The sequence below is a fragment of the Hemiscyllium ocellatum genome, chromosome 7, assembly GCF_020745735.1.
Source record: "Hemiscyllium ocellatum isolate sHemOce1 chromosome 7, sHemOce1.pat.X.cur, whole genome shotgun sequence".
Classification (NCBI taxonomy): Eukaryota; Metazoa; Chordata; class Chondrichthyes; order Orectolobiformes; family Hemiscylliidae; genus Hemiscyllium; species Hemiscyllium ocellatum.
Genome location: NC_083407.1, coordinates 71263838 through 71288689, shown reverse-complemented (window position 1 = coordinate 71288689; position 24852 = coordinate 71263838). Strand labels below are relative to the sequence as shown.

Sequence of the window (24852 nt, the reverse complement as noted above, 5' to 3'; positions counted from 1 at the left end):
CTAAGCTCTGCAGTCATGCCATGTCCAATTGTAAATAGTGGTGGAGAAGAAAACTACAACAGGAGAAAAAGACATGATAAATATTCTCAACAGTCTGGAAGTATTTGCATTCATCTGCAAGCAGAAGTGCTGAGTCGATGGTCCACTTTCGATGGACCTCCTTCTCTGAGGTTTCCAGCACCACAGAAACATCAATTCAATTCAATTCAAGCAACATTATCATGAGAAACCATAGAATTGTAAAAATGTTAAAAGCACAGAAAAAGGTCTTTCAGTCTATCATGTTACGTGGCTGAAGAAACTGATAATTCCACTTATCAGCATGTGGTCTGTGGTATTGCAGTTAACAGTGCCTCAGTTACAGATCCAGGTCCAGATTCCTTTTAAATCAGTTGAGGATTTCCATTTCCATTTCAATCACCAAACTGAGCAGCGAATTCCAGACACACACTTCCCTCTGGGTGAAAATGTTTTTCTTCATGTCTCTAATCTGGGGCAATACTTCAGTCCGGACTTGAGGTAGTGTTGCATTGCTGGAATTTAACTTAAAATCCATTTAAATGTTCAAATGGGCATAAAAGATGGTTGGATGCACTTTCAAAGAAGAGAATACATCTGTGTGTTGATCAACGTTCATTTTTGAACCAACAAAATCAAAATCAACTTAACTATTCATTCATTTCATTGTTGTGCCCAAATAAATGACCATGGTTTTCTACAATAGTTGACTATATTTCAATTAGTAATTTGTTGGCTTTGGGATGTAACTGCAGCATTGCAAAACCGTTTCACAGTTTCTAAAGCATTCAAAAAGGTTGAGAAAAATTATGCTCTGTAATGTAGCTGTTTGTTGTTAATTTGCCCCATCTCTTTAAACTTCAACACACGAGCCTTCTCTTCTGATGCTGCTCCCCCCACCCCCACCACCCACCATCCCAAACGAGCTCTCAACTGCGGTCCTAATCCAGCTGAAACCTTTCTTGATTGCCAAATGAAGATAGACCTTACAAAACACAACAGAGTAGCACATTCCAAGTCTGGTGAATGGAATATCCTACAGGTTTATATTTATGTCTGCATAGTTAATTCTATCGGATGGTTGCACTGTATTTCCTTGTAGTTAAGATTATGCCTATGTATTTAGCATTGATGAAAGGATTAGCCAAAGGCTATAACATAAGCTTCTGGTTTATTTTATCAGCAGAGAGTTTTATTATGGTGGACAATGTTAAGTGTTTTTTAACCTTCGTACTGCAGCCTATTGACATAGCAATGTTTTGTTTCTTAATCTCTGTCTCTTTCGCTGTTGAATAAATTCTGGCTTTTTTTAAAAGTCACCAAAAAGCCATTCTAATACACTGGTTAAATATAACTGAAAAAGTTTGTTTACCGTAACAACTGATTTTTGAGTGCAGTGTATTGTCTAATTTTCACAAAGATAGAACTCTATGTATTTTGTGAAATTAAATTTGTCTCCAAATGTTTTCTCAATAAAAATGTTTATTTAACTTGTTAATCTGTATTAGCAATTGTACTGGGTCCTCTGAATTCTCAAATGTAGCATTGTGGCCCTCACTATTAAATATGCTCTTCCTTTTCCTCTGTGAGCAATATTAAATGACGGCTTCTGACATAGTTAAAGCTTATTAAATGTTAATGTTGCTCTTTCTTGTAACTTAATCTTCATCTGACTTTATCCATTCATTGATTGTTTATAAAGAAGCGTTGCCTGTTCCCTGGTAATTGTTTCTCCCTAAGTCTCAAGAGACCTGATACACTTCATCCTTGTACAGTTCTACATTGTTGTAATTGAGACTTCTGTGCATGGCCTCCTCTGCATTGTAAAAATAGCTGTGCTGGCCTGAAGTTAATGCTTTAGGTTATTACCCAGTAGGCACTAGAGAATCAGTATGTGCCAGCTTTTCAGCTTCACAGCACCTTGGGTTTTTTTTTTCAGTTTTCTCATGGACAATTTCCAGATATTTAAACCAGTCCTATTTGATATTTCAATTCTATTTTCCTTCTGCTGCATTTACCGTGTGTTCAATAATTAATTTCTGAGTGTAGAGGAGAAAAACAAGCATTCTCTTGTGACAGTGTTGCTTGTCAGTGGTGGCAGCAGTGAATTTTCCATGCTTCTCTGCACATTTTTTTTTGAATAACCTTGCCTCAAAGACAACACACGCATAGCTTCATAATACAGTATCAACAAAACTCCCACTGTGAACGAATCACTGACATTTCAACCTAAACTAGTGAGCAACTACTGTAGATGATGTTTGATCTGACATAGTATTTATTTGCATAGTCAAATTGATCAATATTTAATTCTAGATTGAATGCAGTTAACAGTCTCCTTTTTATTATAACAGTTGAGCTGCCAAATGCAGGAAATGTATCTCTTCTGTCTTTACCTCCCCATGTTATGTAATAATACCTCTGAAATACAAAACCTGAACATATGTTGCCTTTTATATGATTGCTGAATTTGAGGAGCTTAGTTGTTATGTACAGTAGTATTACAAGCACCACTGTGAAAGCTTTCTCTGCAAGCATTTATCATCAGAATCTATACATTTTTAAGCATTTCTAAAATAGATTTCCAGTAAATGCATTTTTATTCTATTGACTTTCCAGATGGATCCTGTGCAGAAAGCAGTCATCAATCACACATTTGGAGTTTCGGCTCCTCTTAAAAAGAAGCAAATTATTTCATGCAATGTCTGCCAGCTCCGATTTAATTCCGAGGTAAGGACCAGCATGCATTTGGGTTCAAATAATTCTTCATTTGAAATCTATTTATAAAAAACAAACTGCTGTAGTCACAGTCCTATTGACATGTTTATGTCAGAGCTCAGTACTAGAAATAATCTGACGTGCTGCATGTTATTAATTAATTTAACAAGCTTCTACGGTGGTTAACGTGCATGGTACGTTTTACACTACCAAAGCAGCTGCTTACTAAGATGGTAAGTACAGTAAACACCTGTTTTAGAACTGCAGTCACACTGATCCATGGTATTGATTTCCTTGGTAATGATTACTTTGTGTAAGTTACCAGGTACTGGATTTCTTCAAGATGAGTATTAGTAATCATTGAGTTTATGTTACAGCTCTTTATAATGGTTTAAAAAATCACACAACACCAGGTTATAGTCCAACAGGTTTAATTGGAACCACACTAGCTTTCGGAGCGACTCTCCTTCATCAGATGATAGGACACCTACAGCAATATGTTTCTGCAATTGAAAATGTTTAAACATCAAGTTAAAGAATATGGTCTGCTTTGAAATTGTTCTCCCACAATACTATCAGTCGGCAAACATACATGAATTCTACGTATACATTTTAACATGAAAAAAAAGCTATAAACATAATACTGGTGCATTCCAAACAGTAAATCTGAAGTATGTTCACAGTTTCTAAATTATCAAGAAATTATGTGTGCTCCACTTAGGAAAGCAGATAATATTTTTAGAATTGTTGATTTAAAATATTTAATTGATTGTAACTACAGCAAGAAACGTAAAGGTACAAAGCAGTTTTTATTTTAAAATGTAAGCAATATATCCCAGCATTACACTGGAATGACTATAAATAAATACAGACCATTGGTGTTAAGTGTATTGAATCCAGGCAGCAGAATTCATTTCTGACTTAATAGGTATTGCTGAAAAAACACAAGGGAATGTGTCATAATAGCAAAGGCTGTCATGCAGTGCAATTGTTAGATCTTTTTTCATTTCAGATCTAAGCATGCTATTACTAGGAATGGTAAAAGAAAAGACAACTAGGTCATATTTTGTACAATATCTTATTCAGCTAGTCCCATGAGTTAGTGAGATGATTACTTATTTGGTTAAAAAAAACAGTGCATTTCGCTGTAGAATATTCGCTTTTCGAGAAGCATGGAATGCGAAGTAGCTGCTGTCGACTGTTTTCCCTCATTTCCTAGAATGGTTTTTATGATAGCTTTTTTAAAATTTTGGAATCAGTCTTGCAATGCTTTAAGGTATTGATTTGGGTTCTTCAGTTGCTATTCATCACATTTGTACAATCCGTAGACAATAATTGCCAGTGGACTTAAATCAGTTGAAGCAGAAAATGAAATCAGTTAATACATTTGCACAAAATGTTTTTAAACAAAAGAGAGACTGGAAATTTGTTTTAATGCTGAGATGCTGTATATGTGATGGAAGAGAATATGCAGACTTGGATATTGCGTAGGGTGACATTTCTGCTTCATTTGCTATGAATGCCAGTGTTTTTGCTGTGGACGGAGGTGGAAGCTTCCAGCTCTTCCTTCAGTCATGAGACTGGCGTGATGCCTTCTGCCAAAATTGGTATCTGTTCTCATGCCATTACACCCCATTATATGAAGCAGTCTGTCATTTGTCAGCACCACTTTGTGGTGGCTGCAGGCCCTGGAAGACTTTGAATGGCAGAACTCATTTGGGGCATCTGATTAGACTGTAACTGGCTAGACAGCATCTGTGGAGAGCAATATATTTGATCACAATGATTTTTTATAGAACAACTCTGAAAGGTTACCACATCCTGAAATGTTAACCCTGTTTCTTTCCACCAATGCTGCCTGACCTCGTAAATATTTCCAGCATTTTTAATATTTATTTCAAGTTTACAGCATCCACAGTATTTTTCTGTTCTGATAAATAAACCAACCTTTTGGGATAAGCGTCAGTTTGAAACCTTTTGTCCGGTATTCCAGGTACCCTTCCAGTATTCCTGCATGTGCTGCAAATTACATAGGTCCCATCGACTTTGTGCTAATGCCCCTGATTCCAGGAGCATGTGGTAATGTCCAACAGGCAGAAGCTCCCTCTCCCATTGTTACATAGGTAGAGCAGCAATTGCGGATTTTCAGAATCCAGGTTTCACATGTCACAAGTAAACACACCTTAAATTTGATCTCAGGTGATTGAGTTTCTGACACAAGAGCTACATTAAATAATAAGCAGGGATGGAAGAAAAGCATGGGCGATAACAAGTACCAGCAACACTATAGAGTTACACTGCAGGGGTACCTGCACAGGTTAAAACACAGCGGCCTCAGGCCAATCTGAAATTCATGAAGTCCAAAATATTACTTCTATACTTTAGATGAATACCTATAGAACCCAGAGTCCTTTAGAGAGATTGCATACTTTTATGATATGATACTCATACACTTTTAGCAGAGATCAGATCTCTTTTGGAAGGCTAAAGCTTAGTTTTGACATGAATATACATAAAAAGTTCATAAACTACTTGAAACTGTCAAGCTCATTTGAACTATTAACAGGCGCTGTCAAAGATAATTGTTAAGCTGCAAAGACAAATGAACCTCTTGCTATTTGGAAAGAAATGTCTGAAGTGCCGGTTACTTTAATCTCTCTGTTGACATAAGGCAAGACTGAGGTATTACATAACTGACATTGTAACCTTTCATTATCATAGTGGGGTTCCTGTCATTTCACAGCTTGACAGCTCCAAGTTATTCTAAATTCTTTGGAGAAGGTCTGTGAATTCCAGTGCTGGTTTGTGGAATGAATTAAAGGAAATTAAATGTAGCAATTGGACTTTTAATCAATGTGTGTGTTTTTTTAAACATTAAATTTATTATTATTGAAGACCTTTGTTTTATCTGATCTCAGCATGGATCCTGAGGTCTCCCTATACTGGCTAATGGATAAGTTGACATGGTAGGGGTAAGAGTTATGGGTAGTGGGTGGGAGCATGAGTTGGCACTGAGTCAACTTTAAGGTATAAAGTGTCATGGGAGGAAAGAGGGCATAAGTTGGCATGAAGCATTTGAGTGGTCATGGGGATGGGTCGGGATGCACAAGATGGTGTGCAGAGTATAGGGTACATGGGAGATTTGTGGAATGCGTAAGGTGGCAAGGATGGAGTGTGGTGGTTTTGGTGGGAAGTGAGGTATGAATGCTGGATGAGCAAGTTTTCTATTTTTATTCCACATCCTTGACACTGTACTGGTGCATCTAGGCTGGTCATTTGCCAAACTGTTTATGCATCTTGCAGCTTCTACTCTCCTTCTGGAGTTGTTTGCCATGACTCCCATGTAATATGCACCCATCAGAACGAAAATCACAATAGTAGTGCCACTTTCTAGCAGGTCTGGTTTGCAGAACTGACAGTTGTTCCAGTACTGCTATCATGAGCCAGTGTGAAGATGCTGGTCACAATGTTGCAAATGAATTATCTGTACCCTACCCTGAACTGACTTGTTTGCAGCATCAGGGTAGTGGCAAGTGGCATCTTTCCAACTGCATTCTCCAGTTGTAAGTGGCAGTCATCCGTTCAGGGAGTTACAAACAAATGAAGATGTATGATTTGATTTATTTATTGCCACATGTATTTTGTATTCATCGCTGCTGAAATGTGGCTAACATCGAGAGTAAACGATGGAGAATCAAGATGGTGGGTTTGCTGTATAAAGAGAGATTGACCAGTTTAGGCCCATACCCTCTGGAGTTTAGAAGAATGAAGGGAAGTCAAATTGAGGTTTCCAAGATGATAAAAGGTGTGGATAAAATAGACGTGGAGCAGACGCTTTCTTTTGTGGGGCATTCTCAGATGAAAGGTCATAGTTTTAGAATAAGGGGTAGCAAATTTAAAGTAGAGTTGAGGACAAACTACTTCTCCCAAAGTGTTGTGAATCTGTGGAATTTGCTACCCCAAAGTGCGGTTGGTGCTGGGACAGTGAGTAAATTCAAGGAGGAGTTAGACAGATTTTTAATTGGTAATGGGTGAAGGGTTATGGGAAGAAGGCAGAAAAAAGGGAGTGAGGAGAATATCAGCCATGATTGAATGGTGGAGCAAACTCAGTGGGCCGAATGGCCGAATTTTGTTCCTATATATTATGAACTTACCCCAGAAGCCCATTTAACGTATATATGGATAAAAACTGTGTAACAGATGCAAGTTGTAGTCCCCCTTAGTTCAGGGTGTGTGGATTTGTTTGTCGTACACCAATGGAGATCCAACATATGTTTTCACTTTCCTGGCTTGGGCTTAACCAAAGCATTGCTGGAGTGGCTCCACATACTGTTGCATGAGTTTTTTTAGAGTTCAGTCATCTTTTCCATTCCAGTGTCTCTACTTCTGTTTCTACTTTCCTTTTGAATGCTCCCTCTGTAGGACAAGATGGTCTAATTTAGAAACAGATCATTTAAAGCAGAAAATGTGTTCATTATAGTTGATGCAGAGGGATTGAAAGTTCAGTTTGTATTTGAGAGACTCATACTTGTCACTATATAAAGACATATTTCTATTTATTTTATAGAGATATCATTCTAATTTGAGTTTATGTCCTTCTACTGATGGAGCTGTCTCATTGATAAATATTTGATCTTATTTGTGATTGTGAAAATAGTCTAATTATTGCCCTCCTGCTCTCCTTGTAGTGACATTTTACCCACTTTCACAAAGACAGAGATACAGTTCTTTGCTGCTGTGAGAAGCTTATTGACAGAATTTTTAAAAATAGCACCTACCTAAACACAGCACATATGGTGCATACAAAGTAGCTTGAACATGTGTTGTACTTTGCATTAGAAAAGTGAATGTATTTTCCCTCAAATCTTGTATTGCTGAAGAAACAGTGCGCCAAGAGACTGTGGATCCAGAGGGAAATAGAGCTTTAGATAGTCACAAGACAATAATTTTATTACTTAAAATTACAGTGCTTTCACTTTTGACTTCCACACAACCTAATGTCTTTGAATTTTAGAAAAGTAGCAAAAAATGTTTCTTTTTCATAAGTTGAGAAAACTGTTATTTTTAGAATTGGTTGAGCGCCAATAAATTCTTGTTCAACTCATTTCTCCGTGTGAAATTTGCTGCTTCTTCAGTTTGCAGTTATATTATTCACATTGGCTGCAATTCAAGCATGATGTCTGTTCAGGGTTATGGGTTTCTGCTATGGGTCTTCATGGAAAGGAACAGGCTGATTCTTCACCCATTCCTGATGAAGGGCTTTTGCCTGAAACATCGATTTTCCTGCTCCTCAGATGCTGCCTGATCTGCTGTCCTTTTCCAGCACCATTCTAACTTGAACTCTAATCTCCAGCATCTGCAGTACCCACTTCTGCCTAGTTCATTTTAACCCTACTGCGATTCCTCTTCCAAGGATGCCTACCTTGAAGAAGTTCTCCTCCTCTCTCTGTAAGGATCTCAGTGAGTCTCTCTTTCACTGCAACGCCCAGCCTCATTCCTGATGAAGGAGTTTTGCCCCAAATATCGATTTTCCTGCTGCTCGGATGCAGCCTGACCTGCTGTGCTTTTCCAGCACCACTCTAATCTTAGCTCTAATCTCCAGCATCTGCAGTGCCACTTCTGCCTGATTCTTGATCTACATAGGACATTTTTGGACATAGGGCAGGGCACCCCGATGTCATGGAGAGTAAAATTTGCTTGCTTTTCTTTTTTTCTCTGTTCTGCCTTATCATTAAGATGTTGTGACTGCAGCTTGAGAGATGAGTTGTTACAGCTTTAAAGAATTGGCAGCAAGCTCCTCTCACTCATTAATATCAAAGCTGCCACACTTCAAGAAGAGCCTCCAAATGTCTTTGAAGCAGTTTTTTTTATCTTCCCTGGAATCACTGGCCAGTTGAGAGGTGAGAAGACAAAGTCTGGTGGGGAGATGCTGTTCATCCATCTGAATGCAATGAGCAGTTCATTGAAGCTCATTCGGAGTGCTGCCGAAATGCTTGTAGAGATGGCTTCACAAAGATTAATGGATGTCTGTTCAGCAATCCCTTCACTGATTCCAGAGGTTGGAATGGAGGAGCTGCACTGCATGGCCTCTAACATTGGCCCAGACATGGCAATCAGGGAGACATTGGTGCTGCTATTTATGGGCAGGGTCCTGGAGGTCTTACTGAATAGGATGGTGCTGTCACAGGATTTTGTCCTCCCTCAGAGCCAGCGATAGAGGCCAGCATGCCAGACCATGCCACCCTACTCTGAGATTGCCCACTTAGATTGAAGCACACTCAGCTATCTGGAGGAATACCCAACATTGTGGGAAAAAGTTCAATGCCCTTCTCCACACCTTCAGGGTAAAGTCCACCATCTTTTCTTCCATACCCTTAATTCTGCTACTGTATCCCCTTCCCACCAAGGCTCATTGCTCTATCACTGTCACTATTGCCTGCATAATCTTCTCCATTTGTTTTCACTCACCCCCAACACCATTAACTCTGTATGCCTCTCTGCTGCCTACTCATTTATTCAGGATGCATTCTACCAGAGCTAATATTTAAAGATATGCCACCAAGTAACATCGCCCAAAAAAACTGCCTCTTTCTCCTTGCAGGTGGAAAATAGCCCCAAATAAGGTAGAAAAACACGAGTCATGTGCTGCTCATCATTTGGCTCCTCAGTGTGTTATGAAGAGAGGATCCTTAATCTGAATGGCCTCAGTAGGAACTGGACTGGTATCTGAAGCTGTCCTTGACTTTCTGCGCCTGTACCCCCAGTGTGAAAGCTAGCCCCCCTTAGCTTGACTGAGACCTGTTGACAAGCTGCCAGGCTTTGTGTCTGTGCTAAGTGGCACATTTAGTTTGTTGGGCTTAACAAGTGGTAATCTCCATCAATTGGCAACTCGCCACTGCCAGATAAGAATTTGCCTTGCCCTACAGTAAAAGTAAAAGTGTACAAGATGCAGTGAGATCATCACAATGTCAAGAACGGCATCACTGCAACATCTTGTCTTATTCTGCCACACATCTTGCCATAGTCTATATTGTTCAGACCCATTTAAATTCTGCCCTCTGATCTATTGCTTATTTACAGCCGTTAGTGTCTAGCTCTCTGAACTTGTAAGACTAAACTTCATAACCCTGCATGAAATATAACTAGCTAAATTGTATTTTTACATGCGTGTCCTTACAGATAAAGTTTGTATCTGCAAACTTATATGACATTATTTTTAATTTTCTTTGGTGAGACAAAAATCATCAATAAAAACCTTCAGGGATTCAAGATTAATTTCAATAAAATTGAACTCCTTGCCACTACATATAATGACTTTTTTTAATATTGTGAGTAATTTTACATACTGACCTACACTGAATTCAGTGATAAGGTTTGAGTCTTAGTGTCCACAAAATTTTAAATATAGTTGAATTTTTCATACTGGGATCGTAACTCAAATGTAAAGATTACATTCTTAATGGATTAAAAAGTTGATGTTTAGATTTAATTTGCTATTATTCAGTGTGAAATGTTAGATTGTCAAATATTCACACTATTTAAATCAACCTTGAACAGATTTTGAATCCATATTTGACTTTTAGACGAAAAAGAAGTAAAATTGGTTTTGATAAGTGGCATAAGGTTGTTGATAACAAATTCACACTCATTTTAAATCCCATCTGATTACTCCCCTTTTTGTGCTACATGACTCTCAGCAAAAATGCCATCCGAGTAAGGAGGAAAGATTCTAAGAGAGGGATCAACCAAACCTAGCTAACCAAAGAAATTAAGGAGAGTATTAAGTTGAAAAGAAAAACATGCAAGGAGGCAAAATCAGTGATGGCCCTGAAGACTGAGATAAATTTAGAATCCAGCAAAGGAAGACTGAAGAATGAATCAAGAGAGACAGAAGAAACGACGTGGGCAAACTAGTGAGGAGTACAAAAACTGACAATAAGAGCTTCTGTAAGTATTTAAAAGGGAGAGGTCAAAGTGTGCATAGGTCCTTTAGAAAATTAATCTGGGGAGATAATTATAGAGTACAAGGAAATGACACAGGAGTTTAGCAGGTATTTTGCATTAGTCTTTACAGTGGAAGATACTTTAATATGCAATTAATACTAAAGAATATGGGGGGGGAAATGATGTACCATCACCATCACTAGGGAAGTAGTATTAGACAAACTCGGATTCTGGAGAGGTGCTAGAGGATTGGAAAACTGCTAGTGTGACCCCCTCCCCTCCTCCCCCCCTCCGAATTCAAAAAGGGAGGGAGCCAAAAGGAGGTAACTAAAGGCCGAATATCTAATATCTCGTGTTGGAAAAGTATTGGAATCAATTATTAAGGAAGTAATAAGGAAAATCATAATCACAAGCACAGGTAAGCATGGCTTCGTGAAAGGGAAATCGTATCTGATGAATTCTTTAAAAAGAATTTCGAAGAAGTCTCATTCAGAATGAACCGAGGGGAACCAGTAGATGTGTTGTTGTTTTGATTTCCAGAAGACATTCAACTAGGTACGTCACAAAAGGCTAAGTCGTAAGATAGGAGTATTGAAGGTATTATATTGCCATGGATAGAGAATTCCCATTGGCAGGCAACAGCGAGTGGGGATAAGTGGTTCTTTTTCGGTTGGTGACCTGTGACCAGTAGGAGTTCCACTGGAGTCAGTGCTGGAACTGCAACAGTTTACAATAATGGTTAATGACTTGGAGGAAGGAAGAAAATATACTATAGCCAAATTTGCAGTTGAAAGAAGGAAAGGCAGGTTGTTAGAGGGATAGAAACAGCGAAACAGCTTACAGGGAGATATTGACAGATTAAATAAGTGGGCAAAATGAGTATAAAGTGGTAAAATGCGAAGTTGCTCATTTCAGAAGGGAGAACAAACAAACAGAAAATTATTTGAATGGAGAAAAACTGCAGAAAGCTGCAATCTAAAGGAACTTAGAGATACTTATGAAAAAAACACACAAAGCTAGTACACAAGTGCAGCAGATATTCATGAGGGCTATTGGAATATTGGCTCATATTTCAAGGGAGTTAGAGTCAGAACGTCTGACTGCAATGTTACAAGGTGCTGGTGAGGCTGCATTTGGAGTACGGTGAGCAGTTTTGGAAAAGATTATTTCATTGGAGGGTATACTGAGCAAGTTCACTGGGATGATCCCTAGTATGGAGGGATTGTCTTATGAGCAAAAGCTAAACAGATTGGGACTCTACTCAATGGAGTTGAGAAGAATAAGAGGTGATCTCATTGAAGCATATGGGATTCTTAAGGGGCTTGATAGGGTAGATACTGAGTGGATATCTTCCCCCATGGGAGAGTCTATGAATAGAGGGCATCGGCTTTGAATAAAGGGGTGCCAATTTAAGACTGAAATTAGGAGGAATTTCTTTTCTCAGAGGGTTATGAGTCTTTGGACCTCTTTGCCACAGAGAGATGTGGGGGCAGAGTCCTTGTGTATATTGAAGGCTGACATAGATGGATTCTTAATCAGAAAGGGAATCAAGAGTTCGGGAGAAAAGGGCAGGAAAGTGGATGTGAGGAATGCTGGATCAGCCGTGATCCTACTGAGTACTGCATCAGGCTCGAGTGGCTAAATAGCCTGCTCCTGTTCCTGTTTCTTGTGGTTTTATCTTATCAAACCGAGAACCAAAACATTCAATACAGTGATGAATAATAGTAGGTCAGGGATTTGATAGAAGTTAGAAACTGTCTAAGAATTACAAATGGAAAAATGGAGAAAATAAAATATGAAAAAAAGCTAGCTAAAATGTAAGATATTAAAAAAAACAGTGGAGTTTCTGTAAATATTTAAACAAGTCCGCCCACAATCCAAAGATGTGCAGGTTAGGTGAATTGGCCATACTAAATTGCCGATCGTGTACAGGGATGTGTAGGTTTGGTGCATTAGTCAGGGGTAAGTATAGAGTAATAGAATAGGGGAATGGGTCTGGATGGGTTACTATTCGGAGGTCGGTCTGGACTTGTTAGGCAGAAGGGCCTGTTTCCAGACTGTATGGATTCAGTGAGGAGTAACAGAATGCAACATTAGTCCATTGGCAGTGAGGTTGGGGATCTGATAATGGGAAATAAGGAAATGGGGGATTTCTGTGATGGGTGTTTTTGTCTGCCTTCACTGTGAGGATACAAAAAACATCCCAAAAGATAAATCAAGAAGTAAAAGGGAGGGAGGAACTGAAAACATATCACTAGGGAAAAAGGAGTGGGAAAACTGGTGTAACTAAAGGTTGACATGACACCTGGAAGCAAAATACAGATTGCTGAGGAAGCTCAGCTGGTTGGCAGCATCGGTGGTGAGAGAAACAGAGTTAGTGTTTTGAGTCCAATCTGACTCTTCTTTGTTACATTTGCTCCCACCCCCACCCCCTCAGCCCATCACCACCGGATCCTGCAATGTGGGTAAAGATGCACCTTATCTTTCACATAACTGTGTAATCATGGGTTAGAATTGGTGGTGTGTGGCAGGGATGGGGTGGATCATTGGGGGTCAGATCTGGTGGCAGAAAGTGGGTTGGGGCTCAGGGCGTGTCAGGTTCTGGGCAGGGTTTTCAGCTCCTTGGGGATGAGGGTGTCAAGTCAGGGTCTTGGGGAGAGGGGGGAGCTGTCAACATTCTTTAGTAGTTGGAGGTTGTGCTAGGTATGTGAGAGGTCCATTTAATAGTTACTCAAAAGTGAAATTAATAGTCTAACATTTTCTGAGCAGCTACTTTAGTTAATTTCATCATAATTCCGTAGTCCCCAATCATAATGGAGAATTTCAGACAGTTCCAGCAATTGCCCAGAGGAAAATTCAGAGTCTGCTATCAGGGCCGCTGTACAAATCCCATCTACACTGGAATAACCTTTGCGCACTAGTGAAAACTCTGCCCCGTTATAACTTCTGTAGTCACAGCCAGAAAGGGACTCAGTTCTCATGTGGCTTGGCAAATAAAATGAATGACTCAAATTATATTGTGTCAAAATGCCTGTAAGCAGCCAAATATCATTAAGATTAATAGAAGGAGAGGGAAGTTAGAGCACTTTGTCTAATAATGTTTCACAGAGGTGAAGGGCAAGGAAATCATTTGGAAGCTTAATTTCGTATAATTGAATAGTTTGTGCATATTGCAATGACAAGCAAATCAGATAATTAAAGTTTTCTTTATGAAACGATAGTGTTATGAAGGTGTAAGGGGTACTGTACCTTGAAGAGAGAACTATTGAGTCATGTGTACGTCACGAACAATGTGTTGGAGACGGTGGTGTACACGGATCACAATTCTCTTACATTCTCAGAATGCTTTAAAGACAAGAATATGAGACTATTTCATTGGAGCCTTATGTTACAGACTTTTAATTTAAAAATCGTACGCGTTGCGGGTCATAAGAATGTAATTGCAGATGTATTATTACAGATTTAACTGATAAAGTTTAGATGAGATTTGTATTTATTTTTAAAAATATATATATCATACACACACAGGTAAATAGGAAGAAGTTAAGGTGATCTTATATTAAAGTTATTTGTATGTTAGAGCAATATGTTTAAAGAGTAGGAAAAAAAAGCCATTTTTCATTATGTTGGTTCATTTTTTCTTAAGAGTGGGGGGTTGTTATGAAGTTGTAAGGGTTCCTGTACCTTTAAGAAGAATTAGCATTACCCATAAATCCTTGGGCCATTCCACCTGCCTCACAATTTTTTCAAATGAACAGTTGTGGGAGAACTGCAGAAAGAACAACAGATGTAGGCTGCTCATTCAGAACTATCTTAAAGGTACAGTACCCCTTACACCTTCATAATTATAATGTTGGGTGGGGAGAGACAAAGGCCCCTTGCAGGGTATTGATTTTATAGCCTTCACTTCACTTCACTTCACACACTATGATGCCAGACACAGGCAGAATAATGAGCATGTATGACTCCCTAAGATAGTTGTGAGCATGAGAAAGTATAACTAATATAGAGAAAAGACTAAGTAAATTGTACCAGGAATAGCTTGTTTCTTGTTTTTCACAAATATTTATTCTAAGCCCAAATACCAATCAAAGTTGAGTACTGATCTGTAAGTATTTATTTATAGGGTTAAACAGCCTGAATGAAACTTCATTGGATTAATGTGAAATATTTAACAATGCCATTGATGAACATTTTTGGGGTTTTTTGTTGCATCTTTGTTGAAATAATTATTTGCAAAGTCATTGTAGTTTGTAATTTCTTTTCAGTCGATTTGAAAACAGTTAATGTTAAATGATTATGTCTTCAATTATAATTTGGTGTCAAATTTACTAACTTTGTGTAAGCAGTGGAAAAAAAATTACAACAGTTATAGAACCTTACCCTCCATTTTACTAGGAGGCAATCGTAATCAGTCAGGGCACAGTGATTATGTGGGAGCATGACCAGTCGACATCTTTGCTCTGCCAAGAATTTAGCCAGCTCCAGATCTGGGCACACCCTTCTGTGTATATCATTTCACTCTTCCTGACATTCTGCATCCTGCTCCAGAAACAGTTTTCCTATGGTCCTTTTTTTTCTGAATTGGCATTTTGCTATCCTTATAATATATGTTGTAGAATTTCCTAGTGAAAACATAACATTGTTTCTTGTAACACAATTGTTTTATCACCTCTAACCACCTCCCACTCTATTAATTCACTCAAAAACTACTTCATTTCACATAACAGTGATGGCACTGATTAATTATGATATGACTTTCAGGACTAAATTATGTTGTTTATCAAATACAGTGTCAAATTTAGACTTGTATAAAACAGAGTGCACCAATACTGAGTTAACAAATTCCCTCTCAGTCAAGTTCCACTCAGATATCTGTTGTTGCCCTGATTAACTCTTTGCATATTGGTGTATTACAGATTCCAGTGGCAAAACTGAACTCCATAGCACTGATATTACTGGCACTATGTCAGCCCTGAAGTTGGTAAATGGCACCCACTGTGCTTCTGGGCACTTCCAGCACATCTCACAAGGTGCCCCATGGTATGGAAGGGCACCAGCATGCCAAAAGTGTGAAGAAAAGTTGACTGTGAGAGAACAGCTGCTCCTGCTGATTTACTGTGTGTTTTTTGAAACTTGGATCACACAGTTCTGGAAACTGCTGTGCTACTCACTCACTCACTCATACGTACAGCCATATGAGGGAATAGCACTGGTGCTATTTAAAGGGCCACCTATCCAAATTGCAGCTTGAGGTGCTTATGCGTTACTTCTACTGTTGGAAAGTTTTTAGAAGTACAGTGGCTTGCTCTGAGTTCTTTTGATGAATTAGTGCATTCGTTCATTGAAGGGACAGGATTTGGTCATCTGTACAGACCAAGTGTACAAGTGATCCAAGGACTTTACTTCTGGTGCCTCTGTGGTTCTGCAACAAGACTGAGAAATGGAGTAGGGGCTGCAGGGATGGGAAACCCTGTGAAAATGGAGGAAGAAGATGAAGAGCATTTCCAGAAGGACCCACCATCATATGCTTTGAAAGGAGACTTCTCATTGTTCCATCTCACCCTTTGCCTGGAGCAAACTCATATCCAGCCAGGAGGGCACCAAATAATATCACATCCTTCATGAGGAGCTATGGCCTCAAACCAGGGCAGGAGTGGTGCTGTCAGTGATTGTAAAGATCACAGTTGACTGAAACCTCGACAAAACCAAATCTTTCAAAGGCAGTGCAGGTGAGAGAACAAATGTTTTAAAGAGCATCATCTATTGTTGCATCTGGGAGGTGATGGAAGCTCTGTATGTGACAAGAAATGAACTTCCTTGAGGCCTCGGCCTCTGATGGGATACTAACCAAAATATCTCTCCCTTTGGCTCAGCCACAGCATGGTTGTACTGAATATGAGTGGTCGTACTTTAACGTGAGGATCACCATGCCTCAGGTGAGGGGAGAGTTTGAGAAGGAGAACTGCTCGTGTAACCTCAGTCCATGTGGGAATTGAACCCATGCTGTTGGCATCTCTCTGCATTACGAACCAGTCTTCCAGCCAATTGAACTAACCAACCTGTAGGAGAATTGAGAAATGCATGAGTGTACAGATTAAGAACTGAAGGAAGCCTTTTGGGCCTGCTCCACCATTCAGTGAGATTGTTGGTTCTGACCTGTCAATGGTCTGAACTCCATATTCCCAATAAAGGCCAATAACTTTTGATTTTCTTACCTAACATGAATCTAACTACCTCCACCTCAAAAATGTTCAGTGACTCCACCTCCACCTACTACAGCAGCGAATTCAAAAGTCACACACTCTTCTGGGAGAAAGCATTTCTCCTAATCTCTGTCCTAAAAGTGCTGCCCTAGTTCTGAACTCAATGCCTGTGTCCAACTATTCAGGAGACTGTTCAAGATCTATATTCTGCAGTCGAGTAACTCCACTCACTCTTCTAAGCTCCAGTGGATGCAATCCCAGTTTGTCCAGCCTATCCTCATAAGACAACCTACTCATTCCAGCTGGTAAACCTCCTCTGAAATCCCTCCTTTGCATATACATCCTTGCTCAAGTAAAGAGACAGATACTGCAGACAGATTTTAAGATATTTTCTCAATGCCCTTACATTTATAAAAACAGAAGTTGCTGGAAAAACTCAGCAGGTCTGACAGCATCTGTCGAGAGAAAGCAGAGTCAATGTTTTGAGACCTGAGTTTCTCCAGCAATTTCCATTTTTGTTTTGGGTTTCCAGTACATGCAGTTCTTTGGTATTTTTATTTAGTATCCTTACATTTATGTTCCATTCTTCTTGTAAGAAGGGATAGCATCTCACTGGCTTTCTTGATTATGTATTGTGCATGCATACTAACCATTTGTGACTCATGCATTAGAACACCTAAATCCTTCACCACATGACTCTACTTCTTCATTCTTACTGCCAAAATGAAGAACCATTTTCCTATTTTATACATTTTTAAATCACTCATAAAATGTGGCTTCATTGGCTGAGCCAGCGTTTTATTGCCCATCTTAGTTGCCTTTGAACTGTTGGAATCTATATACTTTAGGTAGACCCACAATACCATCAGGCAGGGATTTCCAGGATTTTGTCCCATTAACACTGAAGGAATGGTAATGTATTTACAAGTCAGGACAGTAAGTGAAACCTCCTATCTTCTTCACAGCATACTTTCCTACCTACCTTAGTTTCCTCTATGAATCTGACTGCCATCTCTTTGCTCACTGCATCTAAGTAAATGGTAATTAATGTATATTGTAAAAATTTGAGGTCCCATCACAGGCCTCTGCAGGACTTCACTAGTCACATCCTATCAATCGAACAAAGACCAATTTATGCATGCACTCAGTTTTCTGCCGGCCAGTCAATCTTCTGTCCATTCTAATATATTACGCTCTATACAATGAGATTTTCTTTTCCCATTAACTTTTGATGTGACTCCTTATCCATTGCCTTCTTGAAATCCAGGCACAGTACATCTATAGGCTCACTTTATCTGTGGTACATGTTACTTTGACAAAGAACTTGAATAAATTGGTGTAACATGATACCTCTCTTTAATAAAACCATGCTCACACTTGTCAATTACCTCTCATTTTCCTAGGTCTGATGTCATAACCTCTTTGGTGATTGATTCTAACACTTTCCCTAATGCAGACATTAAATTTACTGGCCAAAGTTTCTTGTTTTCTGCGTGTCTCTTTTCTTGAATCTTGGGGTCATATTTGCTACTTTTGGTCTTGAAGTTTTGATCAGGTGAACCTAAGGACTGTTATGGCTAGAAAGCCCAGGCATTCCCAATGCAGCTTCAGTGGTTGAAATCCCGTAGGCCTTAGGGTGGCAGGCAGGATGGAGGTGGAAGGCATGGACATCTCTGACATGTCTTGAGAAATGACATCTGAGTTGCTTGTATCCAGTCACTTTCAGGTGGGTACCTACTGGCATCACCCTCTTTCCTTGTGATGAAGGGACACAAGGAGTGAGAGCAAAGTTCATTTGTCCCCCCGTCCCCCTTGACCTTGAACATCCGTCTCCCCTTCCTGCTGCTTTGTCAACAGCATAAACACCGACATTTTTGAGCCACGTTCAGTACTGAAGAAGATCATCTGACTTGAAATGCTAACTATCTCTCCGCAGATGCTGGCAGAGTTTCTCAACACATTGTTTTTGTTTCAGATCTCCTTGGGGTGCAGGTTCATAGTTCCTTGAAAGTGGAGTCACAGGTAGACAGGACAGTGAAGAAAGCATTTGGCATGCTTGCCTTCATTGGTCAGTGCATTGAGTTGGAACATTATGTTGTAGCTGTAAAGGATGTTGATGAGGCCACTTTTGGAATACAACATTCAGTTCAGTTCTCCCTGCTATAGAAATGATGTTGTGAAACTTGAAAAGGTGCAGAAAAGATTAACAAGGATGTTGTTGGGGTTGGAGAGTTTGAGCTACAGAAAGATGCTAAGTAGGCTAGAGTTATTTTCCCTGGAGCATCAGAATTTGAGGGGTGACCTAATAGAGGTTTATAAAATCATAAGGGTCATGGATAGGGTAAATAGACAAGGTCTTTTCCCAGGAATGTGGAGTCCAAAACTGGAGGGCATAGGTTTAAGGTGAGAAGGGAATGATATAAAAGCAACCTAATGGGAAACTTTTTCCCACAGGAGGTGATGTGTGTATGGAATGAGCTGCCACAGGAAGTGGTGGAGGCTGGTACAATTACAATATTTAAAAGGCATCTAGATGGGTATATGAATAAGAAGGATTTAGAAGGATATGGGCCTCTGCTGGCATATGGGGCAAGATTAATTGAGGATATCTGATTAGCATGGACGAGTTGGACCAAAGGATCTGTGCAACTCGATGACTCTATCTCCAGCATCTTCAGAACTTTGCTTCTATTTGAGTGCTTCATACCTCATGACTGGAGCTGGTTAAAACATAACCTCCATCTTGGAGACCAAAGTGTTTGGCAGCACTTGAGAATTTGTTTATCATGTTTGGATGTCATCCTTGCTAGGTGCAGCTGGAACATTTCTGATGAAGGGCTTTTGCCCGAAACGTCGATTTTCCTGCTCCTTGGATCTCCAGCATCTGCAGTGCTCACTTTCACCTGTGTGAAAACAGACCCTTCAGCCCAAAAAGTCCATACCGACTCTCTGAAGAGTATCCCATTCAAACCCATTCCCCGGCATTTGCCCATGACTTATGCACCTAACCTATACATTCCTGAACACTATGGGCAATTTTGCACAGCCAGTTTAGCTAACCTATACATCTTTGGATTGTGGGAGGAAACTGGAGCACCTGGAGGAAACCCATGCAGACACAAGGAGAATGTGCAAACTCCACACAAACAGATGCTCACAGCTGGAATTGAACCCAGTTCCCTGATGCTATGAGCCACTGAGTCACTGTGCCACCCCAAAGAAATTTAGAGGGATTTGGGCCAAATCCTAACAGATGGACTAGATGAGGTTGGGATAGCTGGTCACCATGGGCGAGTTGGACCAAAGGGTTTGTTTCAATGCTGTGCATCTCTATGACTCTGACTATCAGTCCTGTCTCCAGATAATGAACATTCGTTAGAGTGTTAAGTTGCTGTGAAGCTCCTTTGATGGGTATGGATACATTCCTTTCAAGGGCTAGGCTGGAAACCTTGCCATCTGAAAGCTTTAAGCACCTTATATGCTTTAAGTATCTCCACTTGGATCTTTAAGCAAGTGACAAAATATAAGGCTAATTGGAAAGGAAAGGAATGATGATTCTAGGTGAGTAATAAAACTTTTGTTTAACTCAGATTATGAATATGGTGCATACCAACATTTCTGTGAAGAAATCTCTTTAATTAACTTAGTATCTCTGTAAGATAAGTCAACAATGTGAATTCCTACCCGCTATTGTCAATCCCTGTTATTGTGGTTTGCCAAAGAAGAGCAATGTGACTTGTATTTAATAAACTTAGGCATTTCATTAATTCTGTTTCTACTACTGAATTTTGAAATTTTGTTCAAAATGCTTTCAAGTAAAGGTTTGTTTTCCATCTTTGTTTTCGATCACTGTGTTTGTAACAACTGAAAGATGTTTAACTGCAATTAATTTTCAGTGAAACTGAACCTATGTGGGCAGTTTTGAGCCCAGATGAAACAATATAAATGACTATTTGTTCATTATTACTTCATCATAGAATCCCTATAGTGTGGAAGCAGGCCATTTGGCCCATCGAATCTACACCAACCCTCTGAGGGGCATTCCATCCAGACCCATCCTATTGCTATAACCCTGCATTTTCCATGGCTAATCCTAACCTACACAGCCCTGGACACTGTGGTCAATTTAGCATGGCCAATCCACCTAACTTGCACATCTTGGGGCTGTGGGTGGAAACCTACACAGATACAGAGAGAACGTGCAAACTCCACACAGACAATCGCCTGAGGGTGGAATCGAATCCAGCTCCTTGGCTCTGTGAGGCAGCAGTGCTAACCACTGAGCCCCCGTGCCGCCTGCAGAAGCTTTGATCAATTCATTCTTGAACAGTTTAATTTTATGAAGTTTTTGCTTTAGTGGAGAAAAGGTTGCTTGTGTAAAATATTGCTGTATGTCCATTTTTTGTGGAGGGTTTTGGTTCTCACTAGAAGTTCCATTTCAGATTCTAAGGTTTCTACAAAATACATAAATACAGTAAAATGTGTTGCTCAGGCGAAACAAAATCAAAGTACCCGAGGGTTGGAATTTTAAATCCAGTGAAGTTACATTAAACTTACAGAGAGCCTTGATTAGACAATGCTTGTAGTAATGTAAACAGCTCTGTTCTGCCTATTATAAATTCAACCCAGAGGCACTGAGGAATTCTGAAGATAGGCTTACTAGAATTAAAGTAAAAAAAACTGAGAAGGAAAATTGAACAGGCGACAGCTTTTTTCTCTAAATAATGAGATATTTGATGGAGGTTTTCAGGCTAAGAAAATGGTTTGATAGAGTATATGTTGGAGAGATATTCCCACTTGCAGATTAGACCAGAGGTGAAAGCCATTGATATATGATAGTAATAAAAATAAAATTGGAAATTCTGACAAACTTTCAATACTCACAGAACAATTAAAATGTGAGAATAGCGACCACAAGCAGTAGTTGAGACAAATGCAATCACTGCAGAAGGAAAGGTTCAAGCATTCACAACAATTTTTAGCTCGTACTACTGACTGGATAACTCAGCTCTGCCTCCTCCAGAAGTCCCCAGAATCACAGATGCCAGCATTCAGCAAATTTGATTCACTCCATATATCAAGAAATGTTTGGATGCATTGGGTGCTACAAAGGCTACAGGGCCTGATCCTTTTCACAGCAACAGCAAGACTTCTCATGGGAGTTTGCCAATTAAGAGCCCATTCCCCAGAGCACAAGGAATAAGGGCTGGTACTGAAAGAGGGGAGTGAAAACAGTATGGTCCATTGCAGGTGAAACAGGCGATCTTCATTGTATAAGCAGTGAGGGCAAAGTGGCAGGAATGCAAAAGAAGCCCTGTCATTATCAGAGAGCTGGCTAGCACCACTTGAGTCCCAGCACTTTCCAAAATATCAACTTCCAGGGAGTTCTTAATTATAGCAAGCCTGTAAGACCATAAGACTATAGTCCAGGATTCTCTGAAGGTAAACTTGCAGGTTGAGTCAGTCGTGAGGAAGGCAAATGCAATGATGGCATTTATTTGCAGCGGTCTTGAATATAAAAGCAGGGGTATACTTCTGAAGTTCTGTAAGGCTCTGGTCATACCACATGGGACAGTTCTGGGCCCCCTATCTCAGGAGGGATGTAGTGACCCTGTAGGGGCACACGTTTGAGCTTCTGTATCTTCTGCCTGATGGAAGGGCTTGGAAGGGAGCATTACCAAGGTAGGAGGGGTCTTTGAAGTTGGCAGCCTTTCTGCGGCAGCGAGAAGTGTATTTTGAGTTCCTCAATGGCAGGTTGGCTTCCATGATGGTCTGGGCTGTCATACAATCTTTTGTACTTTCTTACAGTCCTGGGCAGAGAAGTTGCTGTACCAGGCCGTTATGCTCCCGGACAGTGTGCTTTCTAATGTGCATCTGTAAAAATTGGTGAGGGTCCTTATGGACTTGCAGAATTTCCTATGCTCTCTGTGGAAGAAGAGGCATTGTTGTGCCTTCTTGACTGTCATATCTACATGGGAAGTCCAGGACAGGTTGTTGGTTATCATCTCTCCTAGGAACTTGACACTCTCAACCTCTTCACTTTGGCTCGGTTGATATAGATGGGGTGTGTCCTCCTCCTTTCTTCCTGGAGTCAATGATTAGTTCTTTTGTTTTGCAGACATTGAGAGAGAGGTTGTTAACACAATACGGTTATCCGTGCAATTCTTGAACAATTATTTCTGCTGAGAAAATCACTGAAAACTAATCCCTTAAGTACCCTAATTGACCTCCTCTCAAATTTGCTAATATTGGACACAGTTCATCCTTTAGTAAAGTGGTCAGAGGTGAGAACACTACGTCAAACCAGCCCAAAGCATTTTCTTCCTGAATTTTTTTCCAACCCCAAACCTCACCTCTGCAGTGAACATTCTCCCCAGAATGAACTATTTGCATCCAATAAGCTATAACTTTGTTGCTTTCTAATTCTACTTGCATTTTTATACAAGCACAAAGAAAACAAAATTGGTGTTTTTGAGATTGCAATAGTTTATTTATTAAAATGTTCTGATCATACTATACAGGAACAAAATGGTTGGAATTTTTACATAGTTATTAAGTATTCTGTGATAGTTGCAATTACCTGAGATTAACCCTAAAAGTACAGCAGCCCCTTACAATCACCATGATATTCAAAACAATTCACTCCAGACTTGGACGGCAAAAACAGTTTCATTCAGTCATTTGCTTTCACAAAGAAAATAGGTTTCAACAGAACTCACAGCCAACTAAAATAATCCTGGTCTGAACCATAAAGGCAAAGACAAACATAAGCTCTCAATCTATTGTTGTACAATTGGACAACAACCAGGAGGCTGGGATACAGATTGCAATAGTTGAATATATTCAAGTGTACACAAACAGAGCCAGCCTTAAAGAGTCTCAGAATGAACTCTGGAAATACATGGATGTTCATTTTTTTAATAACTTTATTTATTTACATTACATACTCGATTTTAATCTGGTCAGTTTTTATGCAGATATTAAATAGATGTCCCTAGTGTTAGTTTACTCATGTCTTATAGTACATAGGTTGGGCATTGTTTGTATTCACCCAAGACTTGTGAGATTTTTGCCAATTGGGTGGTTTAGCTTGTTCCCGATTTCCTTTCAAAAGATGTATCCTTTTGCATCTGTAAATTGTATGCTTCAATCCTTATTTTAGCCCTCTGTACTTCTGTTATCCTTCAGTCCAGCTCACATTTTCTTCTTACAATGAAGTGCCTGTAATGGAAACTGCTTAACCCTTGTTTAACTTCTTCACAGCATTAACTTTTTCGTGTGATTTTTCTGGCACATCTTGTCTGTCGTTAGATTGAAACAACCTAGACTAGCATTAGTAAGAATGAAACACCTATCAGCATCACTAATGACCAGTTATACACCTTTAACATTGTTTTCCAGTATTCCAGATTAAGCCTCTACAGTCTTTGCTTAACAAAGCGATGCTCACTAAATGCCTGCATTTTGGTCAGAGTTTACCATAACTGGGGAATTATACAGTGAATTTTAATGATTCTCTTCAATGATTCGGTTTATTGATTTGCTATTAACTAATGCAGTCCTTCCCAACATGATTTGTTAAATTAAGTAGTACTTTGTTTAATGTCCGAACATCGAGAATGTGTAACAAAACTTGGAAGGCGGTTAATTTTGCTTTAGCAGCTGTACAGTCCCGAGGAGAGTTTGCACTTGTTATAGTGTTATATTATTCCAAAGAGTTCAGAGCTATTTTGCAAGTTATACATATAGATGTATATTCAGAGTACCAGTTCACACATAATTGCCCCATGGTTTGACTACCAAATTAGCATGTACTATTCCAGAACATGTTGATTTGGAAAAATATACTCAGTGAAAATTACAATATCAATGTCTAAAAAGGTGATCATTTCAGACATTTGGGAGCCATAAGACATAGCATATGAAAATGATTTTAATTAAACTGTTCAAACATGTAAGTACAAGT

At 39.4% G+C, this 24852-nt stretch overlaps 1 protein-coding gene across 7 annotated transcripts in view; it reads left to right on the top strand.

The window, feature by feature from the left end:
* The window catches only part of znf385b (zinc finger protein 385B), a 323704-nt gene that overhangs the window by 247955 nt on the left and 50897 nt on the right, over window positions 1-24852 (top strand). For all 7 annotated transcript variants that reach the window (XM_060827966.1, XM_060827967.1, XM_060827968.1 and 4 more), the window contains one exon: window positions 2638-2748. In XM_060827966.1, the coding sequence (XP_060683949.1) occupies window positions 2638-2748 (111 nt within the window). The remainder of the gene's footprint in view (window positions 1-2637; window positions 2749-24852) is intronic.